Here is a 15,915-nt window from a genome sequence, read left to right as displayed (position 1 = left end):
ACCCTTTACTCAGTACTTGAATCTCCTTCTGTAGTAGGCTAATTATAGCCTTGGGTAGGACACGCTTTGCACACCTAGAGCTAGGATGTTCTGCTTCTCCTCTGCAGAGCCTCTCAAGCTCTGTAAGGTTGGATGGGTACTGTCGGTGGACCATGCTGGGTCAAAGACATTCAGAGAGTTGCCTTTAAAACTACCCAAATGTTGTCTTGTTCTGTGTGCTTGGAGTCAACATCCTGTTGGAAGGTAAACCTTCAGCCCAGTATGAGATCCTGAGTGCTCTGAACCAGGTTTTACTTATGAATCGAAAATCAGTGAAAACTAGTCACTGTCAGTGAAAATCGCCATTACCATGCATCATCATTGGGATGGAATTGCACAGGCAGCAAATGGTGCCTGTTTTTCTCTGAGACCTGTGTAGTCTAAACAGTAGATAGAGGCACAGATGAAATCTACAAACCCTGAGGTTTAAAGGCCTTACTTGTCTTCATCCTGTCTTAGCAACATCTATTGTTTCTCATAAAAGTGGCATTGGTCCAAATTGACTCACACCTTTCAAAATTGAGCTTATTAGATGAGCTAGCTTTGGTTTATGTGTCTAAACTTCTTTCCTGATAGTGTTGGCACTGATTTTCAGCCTGGAAGGTACAATATAAAAATAGGTTCACACTTGTAACAAGCCCCACTCTGTGTGCAAACCTGGTGTTGAAACCACAATGTTCTTCAACTGAAATGAATCAGGTGATTGTTGTGCTAAGTGGATTTTTTTAAAAGATGGTATAATTTCTCCTTTTTTTCATTTTTCAAGATCACCCCCATGTCCATTTTTACAGCTGTGGGATGCAGGTCCCCAACACCACTGTTCATTCCATAGAGAATACCAGTATCTCAGCACAAGGGAAAGAATCCAAGTGTTTGGATTGGATGTTTCCAACCAGGTCTAGTTCAGTTTAAGAGTATTAGCTGCCGTCAAAATCTGATGCAATCTCTGACACAAGCCAATGCTTGAAAGCTAACAAAGGCCTCTGCTCTGGGAAATGCATTTCCTTTGTCAAGCAACCACCCACTGTCACATGCCTGCGGCTCTTGAGAGATGACCGTGGGGATTCAAGCGTCCATCCAACATGTGCCTGCCTATGACAGTGTGTTAGGTCTCAGTAAGAGTAAATGCTGCCATATACGCAGAGTCCTCAAAAATGCTCCTCAAAACATGCATCAGACATATGGAGAGTTTGTTCACAGGCATGCACTGTGCAGCTTCTTGATTCCAGCCCAGGAACAATGTTGGACTGGCAAGACAAACCCCTCGCAAACGGTAGTGATACAGGAAGAGAGGGGGCAGGAGTGTTTCTTTCAGCAGCTATCTGGGCCCGAATCTCCCTGTGCAAATTAGTAAAGCTTTAGGGATTTCTCTGGCTTTGCATTCCACAATACCACAGAGAATGAACGCCTGACAAAGCCTGACTCCAGCAAATTCCACACAATGGTGCTTCTCTTTCCCTCCCTGACTCACTGTATTTGGACTGGCTACTTTGGGAATAAGAACAGTTTTACCCACCAAAAAAAAAAAGGTTCAGTGAAGACAATACAGATGACAAGACAGGAATGATGACCGTTTGACCTCGGGCAGTTAAATAGACCCCTTCTTTTTGGTCCCATCCCTAAAGGGGCTGTAAATTTGGCCACAAACCAAGGGCCACTTACATGGTAAAAACACTCCACTCGACTGTTAAATGCCCCCTCCAAAGGGAAGCTCTCACCCGCCCTGGATCTGCTGATCACGTGACCAGTCCTTCAGTAGTCCAAACCCAATAACCTTACTGTGGAGAGTGCCCTTTTCACCTCAAGCACATACATAAAGCACCATGACAGGGGTCAACTTACTTAAGGCAACTAATTCTAAACAAGCACAACACATTGATTTTGAGGTATGGAAAGGGCACATGCTGTCTAGCACATTGATGACCATAAAGGGCATGGACTATTGTTCAACACGGTGGCTTTATGTTTAATTATGTTGTGGGGCAGTCGTGTCCTACTGGTTAGGGCTTCGGGCTTGTAACCGAAGGGTTGCTGGTTCGATCGCCGACATGTAGGAAAAATGTGGGAAGTGGTTGAGCACTGCTCTCCAATGCCCACATCCACGGCTGAAGTGCCCTTGAGCAAGGCACCTAACCCCTCACTGCTCCCCGACCACCATTGTAGCAGGCAGTTCACTGCTCCGGGTTAGTGTGTGCTTCACCTCACTGTGTTTTTACTGTGTGCTGTGTGTGTTTCACTAATTCACGGATTGGGATAAATGCAGAGACCAAATTTCCCTCACAGGATCAAAAGAGTATATATACTTATATATAAGGCGCTTTATGAGCTACACATTGACACATTTACAGCAAGTCTTTATAGCATTGCCATGGTCTGTCCCATGTGTTTGTGATCATCTTTTTATTTCAAAATACATTACTGGCAAAGCCATATGTCCTACAAGACGTATACCAGTTTGCATTGCAAAATTAAATAAGCTTTCCTACAGAATAATCGACACAGATGTCTTTTTATACACCTGATCTTATTGAATTTACTTTATCCTTGTGGTTTTGTAATGGTAGAAAAACAGTTCCATTTGAATACTGTCAGAGGCATGCACACTAGAACAGCAAAGACATCATAAGTGTGAAGTGCAGAAGTCATAATTTCTCCTTCTTAGGAAATCCCAGGCCCAGAGTACCATTACAAAGGGAAAGGGTGATTTATCGCTATGCTACGAGGACAACCCTCAGAGGCAACAGCTGAAAAATTAATGGTGGCAAGCAAGCAGGACGAAGGAGGGAGGAAAAAACCCTCACCCACGTTAACATGAAAAAAGCCATGCAGTGCATCCCTCCATATCACCAGATGTAAAGAACACAGAGGTTGCTTAAGTGCAGGACTACCCATTTCATGCAGGGACAACAGGAAATTGCAATATAAACAGACACTCTAGTTGTGCACCATAAATGTTATTCTATAAAGATCTTAGATAAATCCAAGCATGATGCCAATCTGTTTGACATTTTGCAGAGAAAAGACTATCAAAATATTAAAATAAATATTATCAAATTGTGGATCTGGACAGGCAGAATCCATCAGCTGCTGCTTGTTTTTTTTATTGCTCTTTTGAAATGATGAACTGTGATGTGCACCATGTCAAGTTTGCCGAGCATTCCTAAACAACAGGGATGACAGACTGATGAGAGAGAGAGAGGCCCTCTGTTAATGTAGAATCTCTAACTGTCATCTCAAGTCCCATGGAATGAATCACCATTATGGAGGTTCAACTCCAATTTCCGAAAAATGGCTTTCAAATGGACAACATGAAAAACTCTGATTTACCAAATGGATGCACCAGCTTAATGCAGTTGACAGAACATTATTTTAGTCATTGTGTCCTTTGGACCAATTAATTCAGAAATAAGGACATGCACATACATGTCACAATAGTGCATACTACAAATGAAACTTTTTTGACTACTTGCTTTACCTCTACAGGTGTTTTGTCCTCATAAAGAATCTGAAACACCAGAATAAAAACCTCCATGAACATTCACGACGGCCAGTTTGGGACACAAAGAGGCAACTTCAGGGGAACAGGGAAAGTACCCAAGCGCATGCATGTGTGTTTATTTGTTTATTTGTTGGCATAGAGAAATATTATTGTAGCACTCAAAGAGTGTTTACAAAAGACCACTGTTGTGCTCAGCAGAGTACTGTCATTAGTGAACCCAACAGAAGCATCATGCTGGTCTGGTGCCATACTGAACCAAGAGGAGCTGCCAAAGAAGAATGAACTCCGAGTGTCACAAGATGTTGTAGTTAAATCTAATGGCATACAGTAAGAACAGCTTAATCTTAATCTCTTCTGCTCTGGGGCATGTGTTCTAGTCATAAAATCACACCCCCCTCAAGTGCCTTGAAGCATGTCTTGAAGGACAGCTTTATGCAGAGACTATTAAAAACATTAAACATAAATATCACATACAAAAAGGTGTGTGACATCATTTAACCCTATCATCATATAATGGAAGATGTTACAAAGTATAACTCATTCTGATTTTCAAATTAATTGCTGGGTCTCAATGCAGCAACTGTTGCTGTGGGACTTCAAAGGAATAAGGGAAGGCACTGAGGTGAATAGCAAAATAAATAAAGCACTTCCAGCAAATGTGTTTGTAGTACATCTGTGTGTTCAGTACCTATATAATAATTATAAATCTGGCCTGCAGGTTTTAGCAGTGAGAAGACTGTAGTGTACAGAGAAACAGTAACGTTGAGCGCCTGTGAAATCTGGGAATGAGATCTTTTCCTCTGGCATTGTAACTGCGTTATGATCTTATGAGTTGAGCTGTAAAGCAGCCTGCTTTGATTATTCACAGTAAAGACTCCATTCCAATAACGGTAGAAGATGTCCATTCTAAAGTGCAATTCATAATTAAACTTAATTTAACATTAATTGAGGCTTATTAACACTGATGTTCATTTAATTAATGGCTTGTTAGCAGATATAACTTTATGTAACACAAAAATGCTTAATTTCAAATAATCCACATTTATGTTGTGTATGTTGGCTTTGGTATATAATTTGGTCATCTTTCTAGATTAGGGTCAACGTAACTCTGAGCACCCTATTCATCTCAGCATAGATGATGTCTACTCAGCAATCAGTGTAATGACCTTCATGAGACCATCAAAGATCTTTGACTTGCATCAGTGTTTTGCACTTAAACAAACAAAAGTTATCAAATTTCACAGGGACCTGGGAAATCTCCTCTTTGAAAATATAAACTACTGTTTGCACTGATGAAGCAGAACAAAACAGCCCAACTTTGAGATAACTGATGTGGAAATGGGATTTTGGATATTTTCCCAAAGCACATTCCCAGGACAGGAACTAGTGTCCTAGCTACTTCATGTGAATATGAACATGTTCAGAACAATGTGCCAAAAATATGTGGGTTATGTTCACAACAACATTGGAGAAAATATGTGCATGATTTGTTTTAAGAGCTTCAGTCACAAATTATATTGATTTATCAAATACATATAGAATATGAGCCAAAGAAAGGCATATTACCCACACTGTGTCCAGGGAGATCATAACTGAGATACAGTACAGTCCTATCATAAGACCCATAGATCTGAACACAACTGACGTGCAATACTGCATCAGTTCACTAAGAACAGTCCAGGATATGATACTGACATGACCCACTTCTTGATATCTTGCTGAGCACCGAATGCCACAGAGAAAAACAACACAGCCACGAGTGTCTCTGCAGTGACTGCTCATTCTCAGGCTCTCAAATGGAGTGGCCCGCGAAGTGCTTTGATCTGAACACCAACCCGCCAACATAAATGGACACACTGTTGTTCAGGCCAAAGCTAGGCCTCAAGGGTCAAGCCAGCCAGTCATCTGGCACTAACCTTGCAGGCTCTTGCGCCACCAGTCTTTCATAACTCAGGAACACAGGCCAAGCCATGATGATCATCAAGCACTAAACGGCTCTGAGGAACAGAGGATGGGAGAGTGTGTGTGTGTGTGTGCTGGGGGGGGGGGGGGGGCACAAAGTGTTGAGCGAGGGTGGGAGGGATAGTTACATTTAGACAAAAACCTTTTGGACCACTCGGCAACGCGTGACTGCACTTGAGTGATGAGGAATTTCCATCTCAAATGGGAGACGCCTGTCAGCACGGGTCGACAAGGGAGAGCCACACCACATTTTCGAACCAGATTTCAGGAGCTGATCACACACAGGGACCTTATTCCACTCCTTCTGCTCTGACGCTCTCTGTAAGCTAAAACAGACACTCGGCACAGGGCCTGTGAACAGTCAAGAACATGCTACATCACTGCCTTGGCCAACTGCATAAGGAGAACCCCATAGACAAGCAGTTGGAGTTGTTTCTACATTAAATTACAAAGAGCCCAGTGACAGTTATGTAATTTTACACATTCCTCTTAATGGACACATTTATTTGACCTCAGAGGCACTGTCTGACCCAATCTGACCACTGCTCTACCAAGCCAAATGCAATCTGCACGCCAAACAGATGTGACCCCGGGCCCACACATTCCACATCCATCAACACATTGCTGCGCATTATAAAAACATAAAGCAGCAAATGTATTGCCACCCCATCCTGCATAAGTGTCTCCATTTTAGGAGAGAACAGGGCGGTGCACAAGATTTACAGAAGAATAATTAAAAGGGGGGTGAACAAAGAACAGACATGGAATCGTGTCCAAACAAGACCACAGAGGTCTGTGAAGAAGGGGAAGGCTGATTCCACAGGTGGCAGTTTCCAAAAACGACCCTTTGCATGCGGACGGAGCTTTGAGGGACAGAATGCGCTCACTCCCCTCCAGTCCACACAGACCTCCAGTGGAGTCCCAAATGCCACTCCACCACAGGCCTTGAGAGAGGGATGACCAGAAGGGAAAACAAGACGATGCCAGATCTCCAAACAATCCTCTGGTTTCCCTCTGCTCTGGGCCGTCAGACCCGTGGTGCTGTTTTCAGAGCTGGAGGCTTGCCTACAGATGTTCGAGGAGGCTAATAGGGAATGTTGCACAGCCCTCGTTAGGAACTGACTCGTTCCTTTGTGCCATGACGTGGAGCTGAATAGAGACCACTGTTTGCACAGAAGTATACAGGGCCGGGAAGTGAACGCATGTAGCAATCACATGGGTCTATTAAAACCAGAAGGGGGGACACGGCACACATTTCTGGCTCCTTATTCAGTCTCCATTTCTCGCCGCTATGTGCCGACTCTGACTGAAACTTCACACAAGGGAGTTCCTGTTCACAAGGTGTCGGGAAGCTTCTGAAGTGGCACTAATCTTGTAAGCTGCCTGGGTCAAACGCCATCCCTCAGTGCATCTGAGGCGCCAGCTCTGACAGGGTCAAAGTCTACGCTGACCTGAGTGCCAATTCATGGCAATCAAGCTGATTCCTCTCTTTGTCTCCCCTCTGATCCATGGTCATCCAATACAAATGGTCAAATGGCTTTTTCTATGATTCATGTTACATAACTGTGCTGCTTGCAGCACCCCTGAAAAAAAAGTTGTCATTCATGGGCATGTAATGACACACAAGTCAGCTGAGCGTGGCAGGGTAGGCCTACAGAATCAAATCTATTGTTCAGTGGCAAGTAGGCTGCAAACCAAGCCCACAGACGTTTGTAGTCTTTTTTTGTAAAGTTTTTTTTGTTGTTTGTTCAATTGATTGTTTCTTGATTCCTCGACCAAGGTCGCTGACCACACTGATATTCATATTATAGGCCTGCGGCTATTGTATTTCACACCAAGTTCACATGCGGTGAACTGCATATTTCATCGACCTCTATTAACATGACAGCCTGCAGTTAAGCTCTCTGAGGGATATTAAATAACTTTCGGATAGCGAGACGGACAGCTGCTGCTACACGTTCCAGTTATGCCAGACAATAATGCTGGTCTTATCGTGGGAGGAAACCAACCTGCATTTCATTGGTGTTTCCACATAACATATCACGGTGACAACAGAGTAAATAAGGTATCCAAACAATCCCCTACTTGCACTCAGTCATCATGTAGGTTACTACAATTGAGGTTTTAGCCTTCAACTTGATGTCGACAATGTCAGTTCTGTAGCCTTCCACAAAATCTCAAGAGACTAAACGTTGTGTAGCCTTCCATCAATACAACAAAGACTAGTGGAATTTAAGACATCGTTAGGGTAGCCAGATGCATTATATTATAGCCTAATGCATTATAGGCTATAAGAACCATCGGGCACCAAAAGCCTAAACAGCTTCATGGAGACGGAAACAATCATAATGCTCTATCAACTTTGTAGCTGTTACTTCCCAATTTATCCACTTTCTCGATCTAGCCTACATGTTGGTAGCCTACAATAAACTGCTATTGAAAACTTTACTGCTAATTAAGAAGTCACCGGGTTAAATCAAAGCAACCACTTCGTTAAATGCATGTGTAAAATAGGACAAAAGACCATATTTGAACTTTATCAGTGCGTCTCTGTAAAGTGCAGAGGACAAAGCGGTAGACCGTCCGTCCCACCCCTGCTACTTTCCCATAGAGTCGAGTAGGCTACTTACAGGATGGTGGTCTGAGGAGACACGGCAGGTACAGTTTCCAGATTTAAATGCATACATCTAACGGTAGTGCGAAAGCATAAACAGCGGCTTGGGCAAGAGGAGACGACGTGAGGACCACAAAAGACCAAGAAAAGTCCAACCGCCGCTAAAAACGGGGGTAAATTTCGGCCAGTCCACATCGCCATTGCAAGCGAGTCAGCCGTGCTGAGAACTCACCGCTTGCTACCCCTCTCGCCGACTAACTAACATCAGTTATTCTAAAGCTTTGGAATTCGGCAGTCACCATACGCTCCCTCCGGATAGCAAAAAGTAGGGCAGTGTTACAGATGATGTGAGACGGGTAGAAGCCAATCAGGAACTCCTTTGACAAACATTAAGACCCAAAGCCCATCCTACCATCTATCACAGATCATAAAAATTGTTTTGGTCTGTTGCTTCATGGATGGGTCGTGCAAACATGGCTCGAAAACAAACGTAAGAAAGCAACAGTTGAGTTCATGACGCTTAATTTGTTTGCAACCTAGTAATACATTTAAAGTTAAGGTTTCATGTTTTGGAATCTAGTAATACATTAGTACCTACAGAAAAGTAGCCTATAGGCCTAGTAAAAGAATAGAGTAGGCCTAATAGGTAGCCTAAGTTATGTCTTCCTCAAACTAGTCTTCACACTCAAATGAAAAGTTTCTTTGCAGTGAAACTCTTAACAATGTGGTTTAGTACAAAGACTCCTCAACTTATTGTAGCCTAGCTTTGGCCAGCCTGTTAACATCTTAAGATTTCTTGATACCCCCAAGAGACAACCCTTACAAAAAATAACTGCACTGCAACTTCAAGTGTCAAAACTGCTGTTTTGGAGGATTTTGCAGTTCACATGGAAAAGATGCAACATGACAAAACTGAATCGCACTAGCCTACATTACCACACAAGGGGTTTATTCTATTAATAAACCTCAAACTCATAGCACTGCTCTGCACTTTACTGCAAAAATGCAATATTTTGGACGTGGAGATTTTATTGTACTGCAATATGCTAGACAAACTGCAGTATAACGATTTGTTTTGTCCCATAACTGTAATTTTGTTAATGTAAGGGAAAGACATAGATCTGTTTTATTATTTGTCTGTGGAAAGTAAGCTACATTCATTGCAGTTGCCGTTACTTCCCTTGTTCAGAATATGTTAGACAGAGCCAAGTAATGCTCTTGGAACCTTCATGATAGTCTGTCAAAATAATTTCACTATTTAGTGTCCCTGTGTGTCTTGCATGTTCCCCCAGGAGGCCTATACTCTTCTAGCGCTCCGGTGGTACCATGCTGCCCCCTGCTGAAGCTGAGTTGGAACTGCACTACAAACATGATTGCTCTGAGTAGATGTGCTGCTAGCCCTATGTGCTGGCCTCGGTCCCCTATTTACTTTTTGACAAGGTACCAAACTGAGGCCACACTACACTGGCTTTGTCAGCGTTGATTGAGGATCCATTGGAATTATCTCATTACTTAAACAGCACTGTGCAAAAGTCTAGGGCAAGGGTCAGGTAGCTCGCGAGCTATACCATGCAGCTCCCCACCTGTTTTTGAGTAGCTCTCAAAATAAGGTTCAGGGAAAATGTTTGTGAATTTGATAACAAAGTCACTTGGTAAACCTGATACAATTCCTATCAAATCAAATTCACAATCTACAAAGACAGTCAGAAGGTAAAGGAATTGAAAGGAGCATTAAAACTCATACAAAACTTATTCAGCTGTTTTGGGTGAAGATCAGCTATGTGAATACATGCTACTATTAATAGCCTATAAAACATTTGTAACTCTCGGCCATGTTCATTTAGTCAAAGTAGCTCTTGAAAGAAAAAAGGTTGGCGACCCCTGTCTTACTTATTTTGCTTTAGAAATGACGTAAGGACCATATAAGGAAATTCAAAGTTTCTACATCCATCATGAAGGCCTTCTACACTTCAGCGGTTGAGAGTGTTCTAACTGGTAGCATCATCACCTGGTATGGGAACTCCACAGTTAGAGATTGTAGTACTCTGCAGAGAGTAGTGCGCTCAGCTGAACGTACTATAAGAACTCAACTCCCTGCTCTACAAGATATCTATTCCAGAAGAGTACTCCTAAGAGCCCAAAAGATTCTGAAGGACTCTTCTCATCCTAACAATGGATTATTCCTACCGCTGAAATCAAGAAGACGCCTATGTAGTCACAAAGCCAGAACTGAGAGACTCAGGAGAAGTTTTTATCCCCAGGCCATCCGAACTCTGAACTCACACTATACTGACTTTGCACACATTCACTCCTCAGCACTCTCAAACATTTCCCAACTCTGAACTCACACTATACTGACTTTGCACTCATTCACTCCTCAGCACTCATGACCCCCCCCCCCCCCCCCCCCCCACACACACCCACACCCACCCACACCCACACACACCTACAAGACTTTTAGCACTTTTACATCCCTCTCCCTATGCTACAGACCTTTTATTTATTTTCTTATTTCATCACACGTCAAAACACACACACACACACACACATATCTGACTTTCTCCAACTTTTGCACACTTTTTATTTATTATTTTTGATTTCTCCTCCATCTACCCATGTCCTTGATTGCCTAGCCTTTCTGCCCCCCCACCCCCCACCCCACCCCCATCCCCAACACACACACTTACATCATCACTGTCATCACTTCACATACATACAGCACTCCTCTACATACTTGCTGCACACTGCCCCCCCCCCCCCCCCCCCACATACACAGCACATTGTCTTCAGGATCTTCTCCAACACACATCCTCTACATACTTACAGCACACTGCCCCCACCTACCCACACACACACACTACACACACACACACACAGTCACTGCTCCACTCCCGCCCACACACACATCTTCACTGTCATCACTTACATACATTACATACAGTACTCTGCTTGCAATAGTAAGTCCCTGACCCCCCCCCAACACACACACTTACATCATCACTGTCATCACTTCACATACATACAGCACACTGCTTGCTACAGTAAGCCTCCTCTACATACTTGCTGCACACTGCCCCCCCACATACACAGCACATTGTCTTCAGGATCTTCTCCAACACACATCCTCTACATACTTACAGCACACTGCCCCCACCTACCCACCTACACACTACACACACACACACACACACAGTCACTGCTGCACTCCCCTCCCGCCCACACACACATCTTCACTGTCATCGCTCACATACATTACATACAGTACTCTGCTTGCAATAGTAAGTCCCTGCCCCCCCCCCCCCCCCTACATACACAGCACATTATTTCATCAGGAAGCTTCTCCAACACACATCCTCAACATACTTACAGCACACTGCCCTCTCCCCACATACACAGCACACTATCCCATCTCCCCTGTCATCCCCCCAACACACACACCAAGACCCCTGGCAGTTGGGTTAGCCCCTTGAGCCGTGGATCTGCCCAAGGTTTCTTCCTTGGTAAGGGAGTTTTTCCTTGCCCCTGTTGCTCTTGCTCTTGGGTGCTCCTTGTTGGTGCCCCCCACCCAATCCCAATCCTCCCCCACCTTTTTTATGCAGCCCTTGCCACTTAATCTACTAAACCCCTCTTCTACTGCACTTTTTACCCCCCCCATTAATGCACAAATAGGCTGACACCAGACATAATTTCACTGCATTTCTTACTTCCAGTAACTATATGCATGTGACAATAAACTTCCTTGTATCCTTGTATCCTTGTATAAGCTATTTAATTCTCACTCTCTATCATACTAGAAATTACAGGAGATATGTACAGTTTTAAAGAACACAAAAATATAGTTTTTATTCAGGTTTTAGTACAATTTCAGTCTTTGGTCACCATTGAATTTGTTTTAGCAGTGTTGTAATGACCAATCTTGCAGCTGTTGACAGAACCCCCAACCAGGCCAGTGACACTCAGGAACAGACTGGGTGGCAACCAGGAACAGTCTGGTGACAACTGGAGAGACAGTTGACAGCTCGGAAAGACGGCAACCGGGGCAGGGAGGGTTAGCACCCTAACCTGTGTCTCCCGTGAGGGAGAAGCCCAATTCTGCTACGAAAAAGCCTTCTGAGATATACCCCCAGGGGAGCCCGAGAGGGGGGGGGGATGAGAGCCCCACCCGGACAGACCACACGGCATCGACACATGGCAATGGAAACTCGATTACGAATGCACAATGCATCTGCGGAAAAGTGTGTAAGAACTCACGTGGCCTCAAGATACATCTTGCCAGGATGAAATGTAGGGACCAGGGGAACATACTGCAATGCACAGGACCTGGTCCTAGTGAGATGCAGGAGGAGCCCGGCCAGGAAGCACCCCACAGTGCCCAGCCCCTCCAAGCAGTTCAGCCTCTGAACCCCTGCAGGTCATTCCATCAGAAGCAGATCAAGTGGCCTTCATCTAACAGCCAGGCAACATGGGCACAGTTCGATACAGACGTAAGCCAGATCTTGGAAACCATCGCCAATGGAGAAGTGGACAGACGCCTCGAGACTATGACATCCATCATAGTTAGCTACGCAGCAGAGAGGTTTGGCCTCAGTGAGAGCAAGAACCCCAGGACCAAATTCACACTGAACCGCCGGGCGACTCAGATACACAAACTGCGCCATGAACTATGGAGCCTCAAGAAGCAGTACAAGGTGGCAGGTGAAGAGGAGAAACAACCCTTGGCAGAGCTGCGCAATATTCTGAGGAAAAAGCTCATGACGCTGCGACGTGCAGAAGGGCACCGAAGACGAAGAAAGGAGAGAGCAAGGAAGCGTGCTGCGTTCATCTCCAACCCCTTCACCTTCACTAAGAAGCTGCCTGGAGACAAACGGAGTGGCAACCTCAGGTGCTCAATGGCAGAGGCAAACACCTTTCTGCACAACACCCTCAGTGACCCAGAGAGAGACCAGGAGCTTGGACCACAGAGGACCCTCATTAGCCCGCAAGCACCAACAGTGGAGTTTGTGATGAGGGAGCCCAGCTGAGCTGAAATACAGGAGGTTGTGAAGGGAGCCAGATCAGCATCAGCCCCAGGCCCCAGCAGTGTTCCATACACTGTGTACAAACGCTGTCCACAACTACTGCGACATCTGTGGAAGCTGTTGAGGGTGATTTGGCGCAGGGGACAAGTGGCAGGCCAATGGAGATGTGCAGAGGGTGTGTGGATCCCGAAGGAAGAGGACTCAAAGGACATCAGTCAGTTTAGGACGATCCCGTTGCTAAGCGTCGAAGGCAAGATTTTCTTCAGCGTCTTGTCACGACGACTAACTGAGTTCCTTCTGAAGAACAGTTATATTGACACCTCTGTTCAGAAGGGTGGGATTCCTGGAGTGCCTGGATGCCTGGAACATACAGGAGTGGTAACGCAACTCATCAGAGAGGCTCGTGAAGGGAAAGGAGACTTGACCATACTGTGGCTGGACCTGGCCAATGCGTACGGCTCCGTACCTCACAAGCTTGTTGAAGTTGCCCTGCTGCAACATCACGTTCCCAAAAAAAGTCATAGAACTTATCCTGGATTATTACAGCAACTTCAGGCTAAGAGTCACCGCCGGATCGGGCACATCGGACTGGCATCGACTTGAGAAGGGCATAATAACAGGCTGCACAATCTCAGTCATCCTGTTCGCACTCGCCATGAACATGATCGTCAAGTCAGCAGAGGTGGAGTGCAGGGGACCCCTGACAAAATCTGGAGTACGCCAGCCCCCTATAAGAGCGTTCATGGACGACCTGACTGTCACCACCACATCTGTCCCGGGCTGCAGATGGATTCTGCAAGGGCTAGAGAAGCTCATCACATGGGCAAGGATGAGCTTTAAGCCAGTAAAATCAAGATCTCTGGTGCTCAAGAAGGGAAAGGTGACAGACAGGTACCGCTTCTCTCTGGCTGGAGCCACCATCCCATCCATTACCGAACAGCCAGTCAAGAGTCTTGGAAAGTTCTTTGATTGCAGCAAGGAGCTTGAGGGCTGGTTGAGATGCGTCGACAGATCTGGCTTGCCAGGGAGATTCAAGGCCTGGATTTACCAGCATTCCATCCTGCCCCGCATCCTGTGGCCTCTGCTAGTATACGCAGTACCCATTACAACTGTAGAGGCCATGGAGAGAAAGATCAGCAGCCACTTGCGAAGATGGCTTGGCCTACCCCGAAGTCTGAGCAGTGCTGCCCTGTACGGCAGTAGCAACACCTTGAAGCTTCCATTCAGTGGACTCACTGAAGAGTTCATGGTGACTAGAACTCAGGGAATCCAGGGATGAAAAGGTGGCATCGGCTGGCATCCAGGTGCGAACAGGCCGGAAATGGAGGGCAGTCGAGGCTCTGGAAGTGGCAGAATCGCGACTGAGGCAGAAGGTACTGGTGGGGTCCATAGCCTCAGGACGCGCAGGTATTGGCTATTTCCCATCAACCAGGGTGGACAAGGCCCAGGGAAAACAGCGGCAACATCTCATCCAGCAGGAAGTGCGGGCAGGCATGGAGGAAGAACGAGCCAGCAGGATGGTGGGTATGGGACAACAGGGAGCTTGGACTAAATGGGAGAATGTTCTGCAACGGTAGATCACCTGGCCCAACATCTGGAGAGCAGACTCCCTTAACATCAGGTTCCTAGTCTATGCTGTTTATGATGTCCTGCCCAGTCCATCCAACCTCCATGTCTGGGGCAAAGCAGAGACACCATCCTGCCTCCAGTGTCCAGGAAGGGGATCCCTGGAACACCTCTTCAGTAGCTGCCCTAAAGAACTTGGAGAGAGGCGCTACCGCTGGCACCACGACCAGGTGCTGAAGGCGGTTGCTGAGAGTATAGCCAAGGCCATTTCTACCACCAAGAACCACAGCAAGCCTCAGTCAATCAGATTCCACAGAGCTGGAGAGAAGCCCACTATCCAAGCGAGGGCCAGGTCAGGTCTCCTCACTACCGCCACAGACTGGCAGCTAGAAGTGGACCTGGGCAAACAGTTGAAGATCCCAGCAAGAATAACAACAACACGGCTCCGACCAGATATGATCATTGTTTCTGATTCCACCAAACAATTGATCATTCTGGAACTGACAGTGCCCTGGGAAGAACGCATGGAGGAGGCTAATGAGCGGAAGCGTGCCAAGGACCAGGAGCTGGTGGAGGAGTGTAGGAGCCAAGGCTGGAGGACTTACTGTGAATCCCTAGAGGTGGGATGCCGAGGATTTGCAGGGCGGTCCCTCTGCAAAGTCCTCACCATGCTGGGCCCCACCGGTGAGGCAAAGAGGATGGCCATCAGATCTGCAACTGAAGCCGCAGAAAGAGCCACAAGATGGCTTTGGATCAAGAGGGCTGATCCGTGGAAGAATGCTGCTGGGACACAGGCCGGAGTCTGATCAACTCCGGTCGGGTCGCCTGGGCGAGGGTGTCTGATGTTGAAAGACCCAAAACACCCAGTGACCCCAGGTTACATCACTAATGATGTGTCCCAGCGCATCAGCAAGATGTATCTTTCAAAAAATAAAAATAAAAAATTATTCAGGTTTTAGTACAATTTCAGTTTTTGGTCACCATTGAATTTGTTTTAGCAGTGTTGTAATGACCAATCTTGCAGCTGTTGACAGAACCCCCAACCAGGCCACGGAGAACCATAGATTTTCTAATATTATATTATAATATCTATGGGCAGCACCACCATTGTGTCCTCAAACAGAACCTTTTTTGTGGTTCCTGTAAATTTCCTAGTATGGGGTTAGTTTTGTTGCACACACAAATGTGCATACACATTTCTTATTCCATTTCTCAGA

General features: G+C 45.7%; 1 protein-coding gene and 1 pseudogene across 2 annotated transcripts in view; one reads left to right on the top strand and one right to left on the bottom strand.

Moving 5' to 3' along the window:
- Positions 1-8,440, bottom strand: part of LOC121693026 (peroxidasin) — a 57,491-nt gene extending 49,051 nt beyond the window's left edge. For both annotated transcript variants that reach the window (XM_042072164.1, XM_042072165.1), the window contains exon 1: positions 8,131-8,440. In XM_042072164.1, coding sequence (XP_041928098.1) covers positions 8,131-8,315 — 185 coding nt within the window. In that variant the 5' untranslated portion in view covers positions 8,316-8,440. The remainder of the gene's footprint in view (positions 1-8,130) is intronic.
- A 4,215-nt stretch (positions 8,441-12,655) lies between these two features.
- Positions 12,656-15,504, top strand: LOC121693590 (annotated as a pseudogene).
- Positions 15,505-15,915: the final 411 nt, after the last annotated feature.

This window comes from Alosa sapidissima, chromosome 19 (genome assembly GCF_018492685.1).
Source record: "Alosa sapidissima isolate fAloSap1 chromosome 19, fAloSap1.pri, whole genome shotgun sequence".
In the NCBI taxonomy this organism is placed as follows: Eukaryota; Metazoa; Chordata; class Actinopteri; order Clupeiformes; family Clupeidae; genus Alosa; species Alosa sapidissima.
The sequence above is the reverse complement of the archived record's forward strand: the minus strand, read 5'-3'. Positions and strand labels throughout refer to the sequence as shown.